This window comes from Periophthalmus magnuspinnatus, chromosome 1 (assembly GCF_009829125.3).
Source record: "Periophthalmus magnuspinnatus isolate fPerMag1 chromosome 1, fPerMag1.2.pri, whole genome shotgun sequence".
Lineage (NCBI taxonomy): Eukaryota > Metazoa > Chordata > Actinopteri > Gobiiformes > Gobiidae > Periophthalmus > Periophthalmus magnuspinnatus.
The window spans coordinates 34,598,943-34,620,086 of record NC_047126.1 but is presented as its reverse complement, the minus strand read 5'-3'; the positions used below and the strand labels follow the sequence as shown (position 1 = coordinate 34,620,086).

Genomic DNA, 21,144 nt, shown 5'->3' with positions numbered 1-21,144 from the left:
TATTTTTCTTTTGCTAATGAGTCAAGTTCATGATTCAGTTCTCTAAAGCTGTAATCTCATCATAAAACAGAAAAAAAAAACCAAACAGTTGTTCCTGCTGGTACAAAGGAGAAGTCCCCGCCAAAAATGTATTGAAAAAGTTGATATAGTGATTGTTGTGACAGGTCTACTGCCTTCATTTTGTTCTGAGCTAATCTGAAGAATCTGTTCCTGCCTGTGTGTGTTTCAGATATGAAATCCTCACTCCTAATGCCATTCCAAAGGGATTCATGGACGGGAAACAGGCTTGTGTCCTGATGGTGTGTACAGTCTATATTCATAATATTTTAGTTATGAATCAAGTAGTTTGATTTTCAAGATCAGTAATATCTTCTCTGGGTGTAAAAGCAGTGACAGTGTCTGCGTACACTGGTGTATGAATGTGTGTGTGAATGGTTCCTTGTTGTAAAGCGCTTTGAGTGTCTTGAAGGTGGAAAAGCACTGTATAAAAATGTGACTCATGTGACCTCCTCTCCTCGTAGATCAAAGCCTTAGAACTGGACCCAAACTTGTACCGCATTGGTCAAAGTAAAGTCTTTTTCCGAGCGGGAGTCCTGGCCCACCTGGAGGAGGAGAGGGACCTGAAGATCACTGATGTCATCATCAGTTTTCAGGCCTGGTGCAGAGGATATGTGGCTCGCAAGTATGTCACACCAAACTGGACTTAGATCATCTTCATCATTATAATCATTGTTCTTATTTCATTTTAGAGCATTTGCCAAAAGACAACAGCAGCTCACAGCCATGAAAGTGATCCAAAGAAACTGTGCTGCCTATCTCAAACTCAGGAACTGGCAGTGGTGGAGGCTGTTCACAAAGGTAGAACATGATCAGTATGAGCAGCATTAGCTGTGTTAGCGGTGTGCATAAGCAGTTTTAACAGTGTGAATATACCCATGATTCTCCTAATGCTTACCATCGGTGTTTTCAGTGTAGTTAGTGCCTCCTTTCAGACAGATATAAGGCAGTGTCTAGCAGTAATCTGACCAGAACTGAAGAAGTGGCTTGGATGAACAGGAAAATGTCTTCACTCCTACGTTTTGTCCAGTTGACAGATTTAACTTTCAGCTTTTACTAATATCTACGATGTATTTTTACACAGGTGAAGCCGTTGCTTCAGGTGAGCCGACAGGAGGAGGAGATGGTGGCCAAAGAAGAGGAGCTGGCTAAAATAAAAGAGAAGCAGCTCCAAACGGAGCAGTTGGTGGAGGAGCTGGAGGCAAAGCAGAAGCAGGTATGACCCCACTCCCCCAAGTTAGCTTTGGACTTGACATGTATTTGAATTGATTTATTAAAGGGACAATGCAGACTAAAAACAAGATAATCCAATGCAATGCAAAAAAAAAAAAAAAAACAACCCAAAAATTACCTCTGAATATGCAGGACTGTAGCCAGAGCTGGGACAACAGATGGAAATTAGCCTTTGGCTATAATCTGGTATGTTTACATTCATGTTGAATCATGTCTGTTCATTAACATGCATTGTCCCAGTCAAATAAATAAATAAATAGAGGTTGACAGTTCAAATCCCATTCTTGACACAAACATCATAGGTAGAGCGGTCACATCCACTGACCCACTTAATCCACCTCGCCCCAGCTTCTGTGTACACTGGTGTATGTGTGTGTCCATCATACACTGTATATATAAAAGGACATAGCTAACCTGCTAGCTGCCACGTTCCAAATAGGAAGTGAGCATGAGCTCCATTGACTTCTATTCGCTTTCTATTGAAACTTGTGACTCTCCCCTCTCTCTGTAGCCACTACATGATCCTGGTGTTTCTATTTCACTGTTGTGTCGTTAATGAAGATAAGACATTAAATTAGCCAAATCAAGCGCCCTCTCCGAGGTCGCTCCGGCTAGCGTTAGCAACAGGTTTGATTGACAGCGTTGCTAAGGCCTTGTATATAAACCGTTACTTCTTCTTACAGCTGAGTACGGAGAAGTTGGCCCTTCAGGAGCAGCTCCAGGCTGAGACGGAGCTGTGTGCGGAGGCCGAGGAGATGAGGGCTCGACTGGCTAACAGGAAACAGGAGCTGGAGGAGATACTGCACGACCTGGAGTCCCGTCTGGAGGAGGAGGAGGAGAGGGTCACCCAGCTGAACACGGAGAGGAAGAAAATGCAGCAGAACATCAACGTCAGTGGAGTCTGACAAACCAGAGCTGTCTGACAACAGTGTCAGCCATCTTTGGTTGGCTGCCTTACTTCCTTCCTTGCTTCCTGTCGTTGCTTGCTTCCTTCCTATTCTTATTTTCTTGCTTCCTTCTTTGCCTCCTTGGTTGCTTCCTTCTCTGCTTTCTTTGTTCCTTGCTTCCTTCCTTGCTCTCTTCCTTTATTTCTACATTCCTCCTTCTTCCTTCCTTCCTTTCTTGCTTCCTTCCTTTGCTTGCTTCCTTTTTTATTTCCTTCCTTCCGTGCTCTCTTCCTTCTTTCTTCCTTCCTTTTTTCCTTCCTTGCTTCCTTTCTTCCTTCCTTGCTCTCTTCCTTTCTTCCTTCTTTCCTTCCTTGCTTTCTCTCTTCCTTCCTTCCTTCGCTTCCTTTCTTTCTGGCTTCTTTCCCTGCTTGCTTCCTTCGCTTCCTTACATCCTTACTTCCTTCCTTGCTTCCCACCTTGCTTTTTTGACTCCAAATGAAAAAGTAAATGTACAGTTACTTAAAGTTAGAATTCAGAACACCTATTTCCACTACATGTATTCAGCTACTTTCCAACACTGGTTACACGGGACGTGATCACAGAATGCATGTATTCTTAAACTGTGTCGTTTACAGGAGCTGGAGCAGCAGTTGGATGAAGAGGAGGCTGTGAGGCAGAAGCTTCAGATGGAGAAGATGACGACAGATGCAAAACTGAAGAAGATGGAGGAGGACGTGATGGTGCTTGATGACCAGAACAACAAGCTCTCCAAGGTCTCGTTCAGGTTCATGTCTTTTGGATAGAGCTGTCCTTTCTGTTTTGTCAAATAACACAATCCTCTTTGAAACCTTAGGAGAAGAAACAGTTGGAGGAGCGCATTTCGGAGTTTACCACAAACTTGGCCGAAGAGGAAGAAAAATCTAAAAGTTTACAAAAACTCAAGAACAAACATGAGGCAATGATCACAGAGCTGGAGGGTATGAGCTTTATTTATTCTCTACATTAATTATCAGAATTTTGGACACGCTCTCTCATTCAGCATTTTTTTTTTATCTTTACTACTTTCTACATTTTATATACATATAGAAAACATCACCCACATTGTTCAGCTCCAGTCAAATGAAGCTCATCGAGGCTAGCAGTTAAAGCAGCAAATTTGAAGCCAAGTTCCATATTTGGAATTCCAACCAAAGAGCCAGTCTGAAGCTGCAATGCTGGTTTAGTAGGGTGCCGGTGCTTATTAACCCTGTCAATCAAATCTGTTTACTAACGCTGGCGAGAGCGACCTCGGTGAAAGAAAGTGCCTGATTGGTCTGTTATTAACGTTCAGATTTTCATTCAGCGACAAAAATGGCAAAATAAAAACTCCAGGATCATGTAGAGCGGGTTAATATGAAAATTTTAAGACCAAAATGACAAGTCTGACAGCAGCAGTTACAGAGAGGGGACACAGTTTTTCAATCGAAAGTTGATTGTAGCCAGTCCGTGATCACTTCCTGTTTGTAATGCGGCGGCTAGCAGGTTAGCTATGTCCATTTATATATACAGTCTATGGTTTGAAAATAAAATATTTACACAAACTTTTTTCTTTGCTACCTAATTCCATATTTCTTACTTCATATATTTGATGTCTTCTATGTGTATTTAAATTATAGTAGTAAAAATAAAGTAGCAGTAAAAATAAAGAAAAAAAAAACACTGAATGAGAGAGCATGTCCAAACCTTTGCTTTTTCTGTTCTGATACCGATGTTTATACTTTGCCGATCCCCGATATCAACCGATACCAGGGCAGTGACTGGAAATATATTTTATTTTGTAGAAAACACAAATGCCGTCTGGTTAAAATAACAGTTACAAAACACATTTGGGTATTGTTTATCATAAAAAGTAACTACAGAACAGCTTCAGTCATGGGATGTGTTTTGGACCAACATTGACCAGTAAAATCATCTTATTTCGGCAGTGTATAGATCAAAATGAGATATCGACTGACCCGATATCAACTGAACGGATACCAGTATTGTATTGGTGCCTCCCTAATTATAACCCATCTGTTTTTATCAGATCGGCTGAGGAAGGAGGAGAAACAGCGTCAGGAGTTGGAGAAGAATCGTCGTAAGTTGGAGGGAGACTCGTCAGAACTCCATGACCAGATCGCCGACCTCCAGGCCCAGATTGCCGAGCTCCGGGATCAGCTCGCCAAGAAGGAGGAGGAGCTTCTGGCGGCATTGGCCAGGTAAAAACTGGAGCAGGGATGGAACCATAAACAGGAATATGGTTTATTCATGAAATTTTTTATTTAAATCTGAGAATCACCTGAGAATGGCATTTATATATCTCCAGAATGAGCAGAATAAAGAACTACTTCTCCCTGAAGTTCTTGTCTGGATCACTGTTGTTTTCACTTAAAACAAAGTACAGCATAACAGCTGTTTAAAGTTGGAACTTATATCAGAACTATGATAAAATTTTAAAATGTTCTGGACGTGAATAATTATAATTTTAATGTTATGAATAATAGTTAAAAAATCAGCCATGAGAATCATGACACCGAAACTGCCTAAACTGTAGTAATATTTTAGTTAGCATTCACTGCATTGCATATTTAATCTCATTACTAAGCCTGCCACAATAATCACTATATCCATCATTCCACACAGGATGGATGAAACATTACATTTTCAGGTTCAATATTTATTGTGCGTAAAGTTCGACTGTTTTTTCATGGCCGATGCTGATTGTTTAGAACATTTAGTACATCTCCCACGTGTTAGAGCCATATGAACCATCTCACACTCTGAGGACTAAACCAGGATTTAACCAGGACTGAACCAGGCCTAAAAAACAAGAGTAAACCAGGACTAAACCAGGACTAAACACAGTGAATCAGGGTGTGAGTTTTGTGCAGCTAAAACCTGGAACAGTGTTCCTGAAGATCTGAGACAGGCCTCTACTTTAAATCCAGGCTCAAACAGTTCTGTTCAGCTGTGCATGTGACTGAAAGGGTTTTAATTCTGCCTCTTCTCTTTTAGTGTTACTTTTATAATGAGGTGATGTTGTTGTGATGAGGAAACATTATAACATTGATAAGAAAATAGAGTAATATGGGCCCTTTAATAGCAATAATTATAGCAATTCCATTTCCACCCTCCAGGTTCAAAGTGTTTCACATTAAGGAGCCACTCACCCATGCACACACACGTTCACAGTACACAGACACTGGGAGAGAGGTGGGTTAAATGTCTTGCCCAAGAACACCACAACACCTGTCCTCTGTGGGAGCGTGAATCGCACTGCCAACCTGCAGGTCACTGGATCTAACTCCAATGCTGTTTTTTTTGTTTTTTATGTCGAGAGTTGGGATTCAAACTGAACCTTTGGATCAGTGGACAAACACTCCAACCAACTGATCTATACAATAATGAGTTTGTTTTCAGGATCGAGGAGGAGGCCGCAGCCAAGAACGTAGCCCAGAAGAAGATCCGTGAGCTGGAGGCGCAGATCTCCGAGTTACAGGAGGACATGGAGCTGGAGAGACAGGCTCGCTCCAAGGCTGAGAAACAGCGCAGAGACCTGGGAGAGGAACTGGAGGCTCTGAAGACTGAACTGGAAGACACACTGGACTCCACCGCTGCTCAACAAGAACTCAGGTGAAAGAGCGTCGTCATTTTGAGATACAGCTCAAGGTACAGCAGTGGTGGAAGAAGTGCTTAGCTCTGTTACTTAAGTAAAAATATAGATAAAAAATAGAAGTAGAAGTATCACATGCAAAAATCTACTTAGTAGTAAAAGTATTAAAGTACTGGTTTAAAAATGTACTTAAAGAAAAAAACAAAAAGTATTTCTTGCAGGTTTTGCGTCTTATAAAGCTTCAAATGTGGTGATTTTGATTAAGATTTAAGCTGAATTTTGTTCAACAGAAACAACTGAATCAGTTTTTTTGTTTTTTTAATTTGTTTATTTTTGTTTTGTTCAAATTATGAACGTGTTAAAAATAAACCCTCAGCCTTTTCCACAGCTCTCACTTTTCTACTTTTTACATTTTTCAGACCAGTTAAAAAATGTAGTGGAGTAGAAAGTACAGATACTGCTCTCAAATGTATTCAAGTAAAAGTAAAAAGTATCTATTTTACGATTTTCTTAAGTAAAGTACAGATATTTAAAATTTGTACTAACTACTAATGTACTTTGTACATTCCTATTTTTACTCTGAACTGAGAGTAAACGACGAGAGTAAAAAAGAGTAGTATGACTGAAACAGTTTAGTTTATTCTTTGTCAGGGACCATGTAGAAAATTATTAATCTTACAAACCGAAAAGATGATTTTTTCCAGATTTAGCTACTCCTACTGTCCGACTGCAGTCGTCCAGGTGTGATCTAAATCTGTTAACTTCAGACCAGAACTGACGGAGCGGCTTGGATGAGCAGCAAAATTTCTTCACTCTAAAAAATCCCCCACAACGTCCAGTGACAGATTAATATTTTTCTTTTAATATAGAATGTCACCATTTCCAGTACATTGTTTCCTACATTTACACAAACATTAAAGATTATTATGTGCATGTGCATTATGTGTTTTTACAGTGAAAACACTGTAGTACTAATTAACCAGTATCAGTTATCTGCCAGCATCAGTTATCTTACATATAGTCCCATGTGTGTCTGTAGATCCAAACGTGAGACTGAAGTGGCTCAGCTGAAGAAGACTCTAGACGAAGAGGCTAAGTTTCATGAACAGCAGATGTCTGAGATGAGACAGAAACACAACCAGGCGTTTGAGGAGCTGAATGAGCAGCTGGAGCAGGCCAAAAGGGTAACATTTAAGAGTTTACTTTAAAGTGTAACCACTCTCTCATGTTTAAAGCATTTGGTGGGATAAAACCTGTTGTAGCTGTAGCTTTACATCATGAAGCAATTTCTGAAGAAAAGTGAAAAATGTTGAAAATTACATATCACATATCAATAGCTTATCAACACTGACATCACACTAGGGAAAATTGTATTCAAAAGTTTGGAACAAGTTACACCATTATAAACTTTAAGGTCCTGGTTTTATCCTAGGTTTAGTAAGGATGGTACAGTAGTGAAAAATTGTACACTTAATATTAATTTTATTTTAAAATAAATGGTACTGAAGTCTAAAGGAGTGAAGCCAGTTCCACAGTATTGTCAATATAAACTATCACTTGTCAGTTACTCTTAAAAAACACTGCAAAAATCAAAGGTATACTGTCAAAGCCAGACTTAGAGAGACTTATCCATGCATTTGTCTCCAGTAGGTTAGACTACTGTAACGTCCTGATCACTGGCCTCTACAAACGAGCCTTAAGACAGCTGCAGTACATCCAGAACACTGTTGCTCGAGTCCTGACTAGAACCAGGAAGTACTTCACACATGGGTCCTGTGCTAAGGTCTAGAACCAGGAAGTACTTCACACATGTGTCCTGTACTTAGGTGTCTGCACTGGATCCTTTGGCTCAGAGAATAGACTTGAAAGCAACTCTGCTTGTAAAAGTCTCTCCATAGACCAGTACATGTTCCACATGTTAGAGCCACATGAACCATCTCATAATCTGAGGACTAAACCGGGACTAAACCGGGTCTAATCCGGGTCTAAACCGGGACTAAATCAGGACTGATTCAGGACTGAACCAGGACTAAACCAGAGTTTGAGTTTTGGGCATATTATTTGGAACAGTCTTCCTGAAGATGTGAGACAGGCCTCTATTTTGACAATGTGTAAATCCAGGCTCAAACTGTTCTGTTTAGCTGTGCATATGACTGAAAGGGTTTTATTCTGCCTCTTCTCTTTTAATGTTACTTTTATGATGATTATCTATGTTCTGATGTGTTGTATCGTGATTTTAAGGTCTTTGTTATTATGTAAAGCACTTTGAATTACTTTGTGGACCGATTGTGCTTTACAGATAAACTTGCTTTGCTTTACCTACACTCCCCGGCCAAAAACCTGGATTTAACTAAGCAAGTAGGTATGAGCCTATAGGTATGAGTCAGGTCTAGGTTCAGCAACAGTCTGTGCTCAAAGAAAGAGGTCAGCTGACTACCTGAATATCAGGGCAAGATGTTGGTGCAGCGGTCAGACTCTACCATCATCAGTGCAAGATCTTGGTGAAAAATGTATGTAACACTGGATGGAAATAAATCTTGTGACACTGTAGAAGCTTATCGAACAATGCCACAGCGAATACGTGCTGTAATCAAAACTAAAGGCGGAACAACCAAATATTAGGAGTGTGACTTTTTTTTGGCCAAGCAGTGTATTTAAGTAAAAGTAGCTGTGTATTTTCCACCTCTGAGTTTAGTCCAGTTTGGATCCAGGTTCAGTCCTACTAAAGTCCATATTTTCTATGTAATCTTTGTGTGAACACTAATGTGTGGTATTTGCTTCTACAGAACAAAGTGTCTGTGGAGAAGTCCAAGCAGGCGCTGGAGAGTGAGTGGAACGAGATACAGATCGAGCTGAAAAACCTGACACAAAGTAAAGGAGACTCAGAGCACCGCCGTAAAAAGGCCGAAGCCCAGGTCCAGGAACTGCAGGTCAAATTTGGAGAAAGCGAGAAACAGAGGCATGACATGTCTGACAAGATGGGCAAAATGCAGGTATGGAAGGAAGAGGTCAAAGGTCAAATATTAAACATTACAGAAGTCCATTTTGTGTCAGTTATGTTCTAATGCTGTTCCCTCTTCAAAAACAATCCTGGAGTTGTGTTTTGTTTCATTCACACATGTTTGTGTAAAACTTTATTATTAGTCTACATCTCCAAATATCAAAATACTCTGTTCCACCTTGTGATGTCATAAAGCAGTAGTGCTGCTTCCTGCTTCTGAAGAGTGCAGACACAAACCTTGCTTGCTCCTGCTGCTTCCTTCTTAACTTACTTTTTAAATCATTTTACCTCTTCCAGTGCTGGAAGATTTGTTTAGTTAGTGATCGTCTTTTAAGTAAACCGACACTTTTAAAACATTTTTAACCAAATTTCTGATGAGCCAGCGACATGTCTGGGGGAAGAAAACAAAGGAATTCTTTCTGCGAACGCTGTCGGAACTATCAACAACAAATTATTGAGCTACAAGCATGGATATTTGTTTTAGAATCTGAAAAAGGACTTCACCAGACGCTCCCTGTGACTTCCAGTGGTAAGCAGCCTACAGTTACTTTCAAAGAAGAGGCTGAAAAAACTGCTACTTTGCCAAAAGTTTTGTCAACATATCAAGGAGCTAAACAGCTGATTGTGCACGTGGGTGCAATTGACACCAGAATGAATGAGACTGAAATCTTAAAAAAGAATTTCATTATATTATTTGAGGAGCTTGATAAAATGGAGGTTAAGACTTTCATCAGTGGACCTCTTCCTAGCATACCAGAAGGAAGATGAACAAATTTACCCGGCTGCTTCAGCTGAACACATGGCTGTTCAATGAATGTGCAGCCAGAGGACTGCACTACATTGAGAACTATGATCTGTTCTGGAAACGAGAGGACCTGTTCAAGGGAAATGGCCCGCACCTGAGCAGAGGTGGAGTGAGAGTGTTGACAGATAATCTCCTCCACACTCTGAGAAACCGGCCTGACAGGGTCCTGGGCCAGTGAGAGAAAAAAGGAATGAGAGAAGCATTCCTGCTGTGCCAGCCAGAGACCGAGCCAATGTGTCAGCACCACAGCTACAACCACCAACTCCCCCAGCGAAGGAGTCACCACCAGCACCACAACCATCTCCCCCAGCAAGGGATTTAGCAGCACCACCACCTCCCCCAGAGAACAAGTCAGCAGCATCACCACTCTCCCAAGTGAAGGATTCATCTCCAGCTTCACTTCCCTCAGGGCCCTCGTCACAGGCCTTGAACCTGTCTGTGACAGCCCCAACAGAGGTTTCAGTCGCAGCAGCACCCCCATCACCTCCCCTGCCCACAGACCAGCCCTGGGTCCCCTTTGCTACATCTACTCCCTCTAGGGACTCCTCACTCTCTTTTTCCTCCCCAGCTTCACCTATGGCCCTTCCCAATCATCTAGAAAGTCTCATCAGATCAGGAATTAAGATGGCTCCCCTCACACCTAATGTAATGCAATCAAGAGTTCTGGCATCAACTATACTACCCATCCCGTACCCACCTCCTTGGCCCTCACCTGGTCGCTCACCTAAACTTCGCCCAGCTTGCCCTTCCCTGCCTTCCCCCAGAGCTGTTATCACCAAGAGCTAGGACACACGGGGCCTCTGCTGTCTCAGGACATACAGTCATGATAAAAATAATATCGTGCTGAGGCCTTGTGATGGAGCTATATCTACAGTTACACCATGTAGACTGATTAACAGAAGGACAGTTAGACTGTCCAATCAGAGACATCTAGTTCACATTCCTTGTAAGAAGATAACATCCAGCCCTACTGAAACTAATCTGAAACTTGCTGTGCTCAATGTTAGATCTTTATGTAACAAGTCTTTTTTAATTAATGATTTTATTTCTTCTTTTAATCTTGATTTTATGTTTTTAACCGAAACATGGCACGACAAAACGCAGGTAATGCAATTCTAGTCGAATCAACTCCACCCAACTTCAAATTTGAATCTGAAACACGAGTAAACAAAAAAAGATAATAGAGATAATTTAGTTACTCACAGATTATCATTTGGGGTGTTTTCATCTTTTGAGTATGTTTCATTTAAAATGGAGCTAAAGCAATCCCCCTCCATACTCTTCTTAGTCATATACAAACCCCCCCAGCACTGTCTGAGTTTTATTGATGATTTTACTGAGATGTTTTCAGTCGTATGCATGGACTTTGATGGTGTAGTCGTTACAGGTGATTTTAATGTACATGTGGATAATGTGTTTGACAGAAACACTAAAGAGCTCAGTTCTGTCCTTGAAACCTTTGGTCTGACTCAGCATGTCAGCGAGCCCACCCACAACACACTCTGAACAGGTGCACTGTTCATGGAAATGATACTCTTTGAAAATGCCTCATGATCTGATGTTGATGATTCGTTGAACTCTGTGACTTTGAGTGTTTTAAATGTTCTGGACACCATTGCCCTGATGAAGGTTAAAATGGTTAAAGATAAGCAGAAAGTGCCATGGAGGAATGATGACTTGGTCAAGGCACAGAAAAGGGAGTGCCGGAGGGCCGAGCGGGAATGGCGCAAGTCAAAGCTCCAGGTTCATTATGAGATTTACAGAGAAAAGATGTATATGTACAACCACACTTTATGTAGAACAAGGCAAAGGTATTTTTCTGACATTATTGGAAGTTGTAGTAACAACTCTCGTGTCCTGTTTGCAACAGTAAGAAGATTAACAAACCCTCCAGCTCCGCTGCCATTAGAACTAATTTCCACATCTAAGTGCAATGAGTTTGCAGTATTCTTTAATGACAAGGTTCAGGGCATTAAAAATGCCATCAATTCCACAACACAAATAACAACCCAGCACCCACCTAGACACTTAGGGCTGACTCACTTTGCACCTGTAACAGACTGGTGACAATCTCTTGGACAGTTTTGTCAGAGTTCATCTACATGCTGCCTCGATGTGTTACCCACTAAATTTCTAAAGTCTGTGCTCAACAGTTTGCTGTCACCACTCACTCACATAGTTAATATGTCACTTCAATCTGGAACATTCCCAAGCACTTTGAAAACTGCGGTTATCAAGCCTCTCCTAAAGAAGAGCAGTCTTGATGCCACATTGTTGAACAATTACCGACCAATCTCTAATCTGCCGTTTCTAGGCAGAGTCCTTGAAAAAGTTGTTTACCAACGGCTTATTAATTTTCTCCAAATGAACAACTCCTTTGATGTCTTCCTGTCTGGTTTTAGACCCCACCACAGCACTGAGATTTCTCTTATCAAGGTGACAAATGACATCCGCCTGAACACTGATGCAGGCAAAGTCTCAGTCTTGATCCTGTTAGATCTGAGTGCTGCCTTTGACACTGTGGATCATGGGATCCTCTTACAGAGACTAGAGGACTAGGTGGGAATCTCTGGTATGGCACTAAAGTGGTTCAAGTCCTGTCTAGAAAACAGGGAGTACTTTGTTGAAATTGGAAAGTCTGTCTCGGATAAGGTGTCCCTGTCCTGTGGGGTGCCCCAGGGGTCCATCCTGGGACCCCTGCTGTTCAATCCCTACATGCTGCCGTTAGGCCAGTTAATACGCAGCAACAATGTGTCTTACCACAACTATGCAGATGACAGTCAGATCTATGTCTCACTTGCAGCAGGAGAATATGGACCACTGGATTCACTCTGCCACTCCATCCAACAGATCAGTGTGTGGATGCAAAACAACTTTCTCCAGCTAAACTCAGACAAGACTGAAGTTATCATCTTTGGCCCGCAGAAACATAAAGAAAGTGTTAGCAGTCACCTCCAGTCTCTTTCTCTAAAACCTTCAAATCAGGCTAGAAATCTAGGGGTAATAATGGACTCAGACTTGAACTTAAACAGCCACATCAAATCAATAACATCTGCAGCATTTTACCACTTAAAAAACATTGCAAAAATCAAAGATATACTGTCAAAGCCTGACTTGGAGAGACTTGTCCATGCATTTGTCTTCAGTAAGTTAGACTACTGTAATGGCCTGCTCACTGGCCTCTCCAAACGTGCGTTAAGACAACTGCAGTACATCCAGAATGCTGCTGCTCGGGTCCTGACTAGAACCAGGAAGTACGAGCACATAAGTCCTGTACTCAGGTCTCTGCAGTGGCTTCCTGTAGCTCAAAGAATAGACTTTAAAGCAGCTCTGCTTGTGTATAAGTCTCTCCATGGCCTAGGTCCAAAGTACATCTCCGACATGTTAGTGCCATATGAACCATCTCACACACTGAGGACTTCAGGGACCGGCCTCCTGCTGGTGTCCAGAGTCAGGACTAAACATGGGGAATTGGCGTTTCGGTTTTATGCAGGTAAAACCTGGAACAGTCTTCCTGAAGATGTGAGACAGACCTCTACTTTGACAATGTTTAAATCCAGGCTCAAAACCGTTCTGTTCAGCTGTGCATATGACTGAAAGGGTTTTATTCGGCACTCTTCTGTTTTAATGTTAATTTTATGATGATTATTTATGATTATTTATGTTTTTATTTGTATGATTTTAATGTCCTTCTTATTCTGTAAAGCACTTTGAATTACTTTGTGTACGAATTGTGCTATACAAATAAACTTGCCTTGCCTTGATGTCGTAACAGGTGAGTGTAGCGGACCAAAGGATGCAGACTCTGGGAATATTTACAGGATTTATTGTAAGAATAGGACAATGTACAGCCAGTGGGTGATCCGGAGGTGAGCAGGTGAGCAGGTGAGCAGGAACACAGGAAACACAAGGACCGAGGACATGAAGGGACGACAGGAAGACAGGCAGACCAGACGGGCGTAGGGCAGAGCAGGCAGGAGACATCCAGGGTCGGAACACGGAACGCAGGAACAGACAGGAACGCAGAGACATGACAGGGATGAAGTGAACACAACAATGATCCCGCGCTGAGTCTCTTCTCCCAGCTCCCTTTATGCGCAGCAGGTGAGTTGATTGCACTGATGGGCTGCAGGTGTGCACAGGAGCCAGGAGCCCAGCCCAGATCTGGCAGGTGAGGGAGGGAAAGAGCAGGACAGGAGGAAAACCAGGAGTGGACAGTGCGGATCATGACACTTGCCTTTATTTTAAATCAGACCTATTCTGCAAACTGTTCTTTAACCATGTTCTAGTCGTATTTGTAGTAGTTGGAGTGATTCATGTTTGAGTAATCTTTAATCTCTTATTTTCAAGACTCTATTTTGTCGATCTACCCCCGTTTAACCCACAGTGACGTACATGCCCACGGTGACGTACATGCCAACTGTGATATACATGCCCACTGTGACGTACATGCCCACGGTGACGTACATGCCCACTGTGACGTACATGCCCACGGTGACGTACATGCCAACTGTGATATACCTGCCCACTGTGATATACACTCCCACTGTGATGTACATGCCAACTGTGATGTACATGCCAACTGTGATGTATGCACCCACTATAATGTACGCACTTCCTTCTCCAGTTTTATTTTCTTAATCAGTGATACTCGTAGGATTTGGCAGCATCGTATCGTAATTTTGGTACAATGAAAAAAATGTGCTGCTCTAGTGTAATGTGCAGCTATCCATAGGGGGCGCTGACAGCATGTGGCGCTTTATTGCGATGACGTTTACAGTGAAGTCAGCTCCCACTGGGCACCAGAGAAGTTAGCAGACTTCTTTCTTTTATTAAGTTGTTTTAGATGAATATTGTGATTAAAATGTGTCAATTATAACATAATGATCCACGGGGTCAGAGATGAGAACCACAGAGACACAAGCACAATAGGTCTGGTTTAACAGCTCCTTTTACCTTTAGTTCAGTAAAGATAAGCTATTCCAGGGCTGAAATGATCCACATGATGCTAGTGACATGTGTATGGAGTTTAAAAACACAGTGGAGAACTTCCTGTATTACCACATGATGACATCACAAGGTGAAACGGAGTGTTTTTTGTTTGAGAGAAGAACCCAGCCTAAATATGCTGTTTGTGTGTTAAACATGTGTGAATGAAACAAAACACAACTCCAGTTGTGAGGAAACATTAGAATGGATCTGACAGTAACCTAAAATGGGCTCTTTAAACAGCTGGAACAAAATATTCCATCATTTTTAAATCTAAGTTGATGATAAACCGTGTCTTTTCTTTGTTCAGTTTGAACTCGATAATACAAACAAGCTCCTGTCTGAAGCAGAGGGCAAGAACATCAAATACAGCAAAGACGTGTCTTCACTGGAGTCTCAGCTGTCAGATGCTCAGGTTTGTGCTGGATGTGTCAGTTTCTGTGTATTTTGGGAACATTCCATGTACTTGCATTAACTTCCCTTAGATTGAGCCTAATCTTCACCATAGATTAGGGCTTCACAAGACAGCAGGGGGTGAGAGTAGCTCAGTTGGTAGATCCTGATCTAAATTGTGGCGGTTTGAATCCTCTTTCAACATAAACACCATTGGTAGAGCGGTCTTCACATCCACTGACCCACAGGTTGGCGGTGCGATTCCAGCTCCTACAGATGAATGCTGTCGTTGTGTTTTTGGGCAAGACACTTAACCCACCTCACCCCAGGTGTATGAATGTGTACACTGGTGTATGAATGTGTGTGAGTGTGGTTTGTGGTTTGTTGATGTTAAGTGCTTTGAGAGACTTGAATGTGGAAACGTGACATAAAAATCAGGATAATTAATTTGACCAACAGAAAATCCAACAGTGAAACAGACAGATTAACCAACATTCGTAGAAAACGGGTAAATGGAGAACTGTCCCAGAGCACCCCCTTTCCTTAGACCCCCCTTCTCTGCAAGGAAAAACAAAAAAGACCCTACTTGCCTAACATTAACCTAAACCCTTAACCCTAAACCATAACTTTAACCTGTTTAACTCAAGGATACATCACATGGGGACCTTGATTTGTCCTCATAAATAGGCAGGTCCTCATAATGTGTGTATCGATTTTACTCCTCACAATGTCATCAATATCAGTAAAAAAAAAACACAAAAATTTACATCCAGGCCTGTTGACAGAAATGTGGGGGCCCAGGGCCAGAAGCCTCACATGGGCCCCCCTCCAATATAAATGAACAGGAATAGGGTCAATAGTGGTTTCAATCCTGATTTCGGCATAAACATCATTAGTTGAGGGTTCAGATTAATTGACCCACAGGTTGGCAGTTGGCCAGCTCCCACAGATGAATGCTGTCATTGTGTCCTTAGGCAAGACACTTAAGACACTTAAGCACTGAGGAAACGTTCAGAGTGTGTTTCCTTCAGTGAGTGTTGCCTCAGGTAAAGGTAAATGGTAAATGATCACATCTATCAGTGAAATACGATGTCATGATTGGATAAAATTATGATTTTTTGTTTTGTTTTGTTTGTTTTTGTCTCTCAATCTTGTCTAAACTTAGGAACTGCTCCAAGAAGAGACTCGCCAGAAGCTGTCTCTGTCAACTAAACTCAGGCAAATGGAGGACGAGCAAAACAGTCTGAAGGAGATGCTGGAGGAGGAGGAGGAGAACAAGAGGAATGTGGAGAAGCAGGTGTCCACTCTGCAGGCACAGGTAGGACACGAGCTGTGTCACTCTCAGACGCTCAGGGGAACTACAGGCAAAGCTCTTTTTAAATGTTTTGGTCAGTTGGATCTCTTAGCAATGAGCTTTCATGAGGAAACAACAGAACTGTCCACTCTACCCAGAAAGATGTTCTAATATTTAATTTAATCCATCTGCCTCCATTGAGTTGTAACTTTTCCCCCACAGGGACATGAAGATCAGCCTTAAAGTAGCACCTACGCACACCAAACTTTACAATCTTGGACTTCACATGATTTTGGCAAAATATACAGAAGGATTTTTTTCAAATGTTTAATTCCAAGTCTGATTTTTTATTATTATTAAGTTTTACCTCCAAAAAATTTGGTGAAATTTCCCAAAAATATTGGTGAAATTAGAATTTTTAGGCAAAATTTCAGTCAGATCTAGTTTACTGAAATACTAAATAAGATCAAAAAACATCTCTGAATATTTTTAAGATCAAAATATGAATTTAAACCTGGCTCCATCTATTTGTCAGATTCCCAAATATGTTAAATTTGATGGTAAATTTGGGCTCTTTTTCCACATAAAATGCCTTATGTTTATATGAAAACATTACAGGATGAAAAACGTATAATTTATATATATATATTTTTACATTTATCAAAGTAAACGACGGAAGAAGTTTCAAAATGATACCGCCAAATTGAAGATTTTTTCCCATTCACCTGCATCGACCTGCTTTTTCCTTAACACATACCTCACTTGTGTCAGTTGGCAGATATGAAGAAGAAACTGGAGCAGGAGGCCTTGTCTGTGGAGGGAGCAGAGGAGGGACGCAAGAGACTCCAGAGAGACATGGACAGTCTGATGCTGCAGTTGGAGGAGAAGACCTCGGCCTACGACAAGTTGGAGAAGACAAAGAACCGGCTTCAGCAAGAACTCGAGGACCACATGGTTGACCTGGACAACCTGAGGCAGATTGTGTCCAACCTGGAGAGGAAGCAGAAGAAATTTGATCAGGTAAAATGTTAGAAGACAGAGAGAGGAGGAGGGAAGCGGAGGAGAGGTGAGCAGAGGAGACGTGAGGAGAGGGGAGGGGAGGACAGGGGAGAAAAGAGGGGAGAAAAGAGGGGAGAGAGAGGAAGCAGAAGAATTTTGATCAGGTAAGGTTTGAAGCACCTACTTTAAACCAGTGGAAGACAGAGAGGAGGAGAGGAGAGGAGAGGAGAGGAAGGGAGAAAGACGAGAGGTGAGGGGAGAGAGACGAAGCAGAAGAAAGTTGATCAGGTAAAGTGTCAGACTGAAGCATCTACTTTAAACCTTTAGAAGACAGAGAGAGGAAGAGAGGAGACGGGAGAGAGAGGAGACAGAAGAAATTTGATCAGATAAAGACTGAAGCATCTATTTTAAACCTTTAGAAGAGAGAGTGGAGAGGAGAGGAGAGAGAGGGGAAGCCGGAAGCAGAAGAAATTTGATCAGGTAAAGTGTGAGAGGGGGGAGGGGAGGAGAGGGGAGGAGAGGGGAGGAGAGGGGAGAGAAGGAAAGGGGAGAGAGAGAGAGCAGAAGAAACTTGATCAGGCAAAGTGTCAAACTGAAGCATCTACTTTAAACCTTTAGAAGACAGAGAGAGGGGAGTAGAGGAAATGGGAGAGAGAGGGGAGGAGAGGAGAGAGGACAGAGAGGGGAAGAGAGGAGAGATGACAGAGAGGGGCGGAGAGCAGAGAGAGAGAAAAGGAGAGGGAGAGGGGAGGAGAGGAAGCAGAAGAAACTTGATTAGATAAAGTGCCAGATTGAAGCATCCACTTTAAACCTTTAGAAGACAGAGAGAGGAGAAGGGGAGAGAGAGGAGAGGAGAGCGAGAGGGGAGGAGAGGGGAGAAGAAGGGAGAGAGAGAGGAAGCAGAAGAAGTTTGATCAGGTAAAGACTGAAGCATTTACTTTAAACCTGTGGAAGACAGTGAGAGGAGAAGAGGAGAGGGAAGAGAGAGGGGATGAGAGGAGAGGGGAGGAGAAGGCAGAGAGAGAGGAAGCAGAAGAAATTTGTTCAAGTAAAGTGTGAGACTGAAGCATCTACTTTAAACCTTTAGAAGACAGAGAGAGGAGGAGGAGAGGGGAAGAGAAGGGAGAGAGAGAGGAAGCAGAAGAAATTTGATCAGGTAAAATGTTAGAAGACAGAGAGAGAAGGAGAGAAGAGGGGAGGTGAGGCGAGAGAGAGAAAGCAGAGGAAATTCGTTCAAGTAAAGTGTGAGACTGAAGCATCTACTTTAAACTTTTAGAAGACAGAGAGAGGAGGAGGAGAGGGGAAGAGAAGGGAGAGAGAGAGAGGAAGCAGAAGAAATTTGATCAGGTAAAATGTTAGAAGACAGAGAGAGAAGGAGAGGAGAGGGGAGGTGAGGCGAGAGAGAGGAAGCAGAGGAAACTTGATCAGGTAAAGTGTCAGACTGAAGTATCTACTTTAAACCTTTAGAAGACAGAGAGAGGAGAAGGGGAGAGAGAGGGGGGGAGAGGAGAGGGGAGAAGGAGCAAGGAGAGAGGGAGGAAGAGGAGAAAGGGAAGGGCAGAGGGAGGAGGTGAGAGGAAGTGAAGGAGCGAGAGAGGAGGAGACAGGGGAGGAGGAGACAGGGAGTGAAGCAGAGAGAAAGAGGAGAGGAAGAGAGCGAAGGAGACAGAGTGGAGGAACGAGGGAGAGGAGCAGATAGAAAGAGGAGAGGAAGAGAGAGGAGGAGACAGAGAGAGTCGAGGAGAGGAAGAGGAGGAAAGGGAAAGAGAGGAGGGGACAGGGGGAAGAGAAGAGGTGAAGAACTTTTAATCCAAGATGTCATGATTGTCTCTGTCTAAAAACTGGCCACTCTAGAACTGAAATGGAAGAAAAAGCTTTTGGTTATTTTATTTCCCAAAAATGGAATCCATCTGAAGGACATGTCAAACTGGACAAAGCCACTGCAGCACTTTAATAATGTGGAGATAAACATTTATAATCACACCTGCTCCTGTTTTTAATGTTTTAAATGGACCTGTGCAGATGTTTGGTTTGTTTGTTTTTGTTTGTATTGTTGTATTTGTCTGTATTTGAACAGGGCGCTCTCATTGGGCTCTCCCTGTAGAAATGAAAATAAAAAATAAATCTACTGAACAAAGTAACATCTAAACGTCATTAAATCAAATGTTCCAGATGCTAGCAGAGGAGAAGGAGATATCCTCCCAGTATGCCGAAGAGCGGGACAAGGCTGAGGCTGAGGCCCGGGAGAAGGACACCCGAGCTCTGACTTTGGCCCGTGAGCTGGAGACCATGAGCGACCTGAAGGACGAGCTTGACCGAGCCAACAAGACCCTGAAAGCAGAGATGGAGGACCTGGTCTCGTCCAAGGACGATGTTGGCAAGAGCGTAAGAAAACAAACTGCAAAACTGCTAAACGATTATCGCTATAGTGACTTATTTTTCTGTTCTGTGTGAGAGCTGAGCTGTAAAAAGTTGAAATATCAACTTCTATGATTCACTATAGACACACATTCTGCTGTTTATTTATGGCAGCTCAAATTTTTTTTTTACTACTGCTACTGCTACTGCTACTACTAATACTACTACTACTACTACTACTAATAATAATCATAATAAAAAATAACTAATATTTGAGGCACCTTTTAAGACACTCAAGGTCACTGTACAACAATTCAAAATACAAAATAAAATATAACAGTAGGGGAAGTAGCTGCAGTGAAATACAGTCAAATACATCATGTTAAAATGTTAAAAAAAAAAAGCTCCATTTGCAAAGGGAGGGGCAGGGGGCAGAATGAGTTTGTCTGAACCAGTGGGTTTCCAGCAGGATTGAACCGGGTTATGCACTGACAGGTTAGTTATATTGAGTGTTAGGTTAGTATGTTGAGTGTCGCATACCAAATGTGTTCTTTTGACTGTAGACTCTATATATTAATAGAACTTTTTGGTCTTAATTCTTGCGGTGTTTGGAGGAAGAACAATGATGAGTCCCAGTCTAAACAACCCTGAGCATCTGAGCTCTGACTATTTTATACCAGAATGACAATGATGCATACATTTCAAAGAAGAGTGACACCCATATGATAATGAACTGTTACACTTAGACAGGTAGAACAACAGCGAGTTTCCTGTGGGATGGAGACAGAGCCTTCACACATGTTAATGTCTGATCTGGGTCTGGCAGACAGACACAGATTAAATGCTTTTAAAGACTCAACATGAATATACTTACATTTCCACCACAAGTACCATCCAAAGAACACCATCCCTACTGTGAAGCATGGGGGTGGTAGCATCATGGTTTGGGGGTGTTTTTCTGCACATGGGACAGGACGACTGCATTGTATTAAGGAGAGGATGACCGGGGCTATGTATTGCGAGATTTTGGGGAACAACCTCCTTCCCTCAGTTAGAGCAGTAAATAAGGGTCGTGGCTGGGTCTTCCAACATGACAATGACCGGAAGCACACAACCAGGATAACCAAGGAGTGGCTCCGTAAGAAGCATATCAAGGTTCTGGAGTGGCCAGTCTCCAGACCTAAACCGAATAGAAAATCTTTGGAGGGAGCTCAAACTCTCTGTTTCTCAGTGACAGCCCAGTAACCTGACTGATCTAGAGAAGATCTGTGTGGAGGAGTGGGCCAAAATCCCAATACCAAATATTAACATTGATTTTCTCAGGCGTTCAAATACTTATTTGCAGCAGTAACATACAAATAAATTATTAAAAAAAATCATACATCCATGATTTCTAAGTGGGAAAACTTGCAAAATCACAGGGTGTTCAAATACTTATTTGCCTCACTGTAGCTAATGTGCTAGCTGCCGCGTTTCCAAATAGAAAGTGATCAGGAG

At 42.1% G+C, this 21,144-nt stretch overlaps 1 protein-coding gene across 1 annotated transcript in view; it reads left to right on the top strand.

Moving 5' to 3' along the window:
- The window catches only part of LOC117382804 (myosin-9-like), a 64,123-nt gene that overhangs the window by 36,710 nt on the left and 6,269 nt on the right, over positions 1-21,144 (top strand). The window contains exons 20-34 of the mRNA XM_033980071.2: positions 230-299; positions 522-682; positions 750-858; positions 1,142-1,273; positions 1,974-2,180; positions 2,813-2,950; positions 3,031-3,154; positions 4,243-4,414; positions 5,616-5,828; positions 6,848-6,992; positions 8,595-8,801; positions 14,914-15,018; positions 16,162-16,314; positions 17,062-17,310; positions 19,462-19,674. Of these exons, the coding sequence (XP_033835962.1) occupies positions 230-299; positions 522-682; positions 750-858; positions 1,142-1,273; positions 1,974-2,180; positions 2,813-2,950; positions 3,031-3,154; positions 4,243-4,414; positions 5,616-5,828; positions 6,848-6,992; positions 8,595-8,801; positions 14,914-15,018; positions 16,162-16,314; positions 17,062-17,310; positions 19,462-19,674 (2,398 nt within the window). The remainder of the gene's footprint in view (positions 1-229; positions 300-521; positions 683-749; positions 859-1,141; positions 1,274-1,973; positions 2,181-2,812; positions 2,951-3,030; positions 3,155-4,242; positions 4,415-5,615; positions 5,829-6,847; positions 6,993-8,594; positions 8,802-14,913; positions 15,019-16,161; positions 16,315-17,061; positions 17,311-19,461; positions 19,675-21,144) is intronic.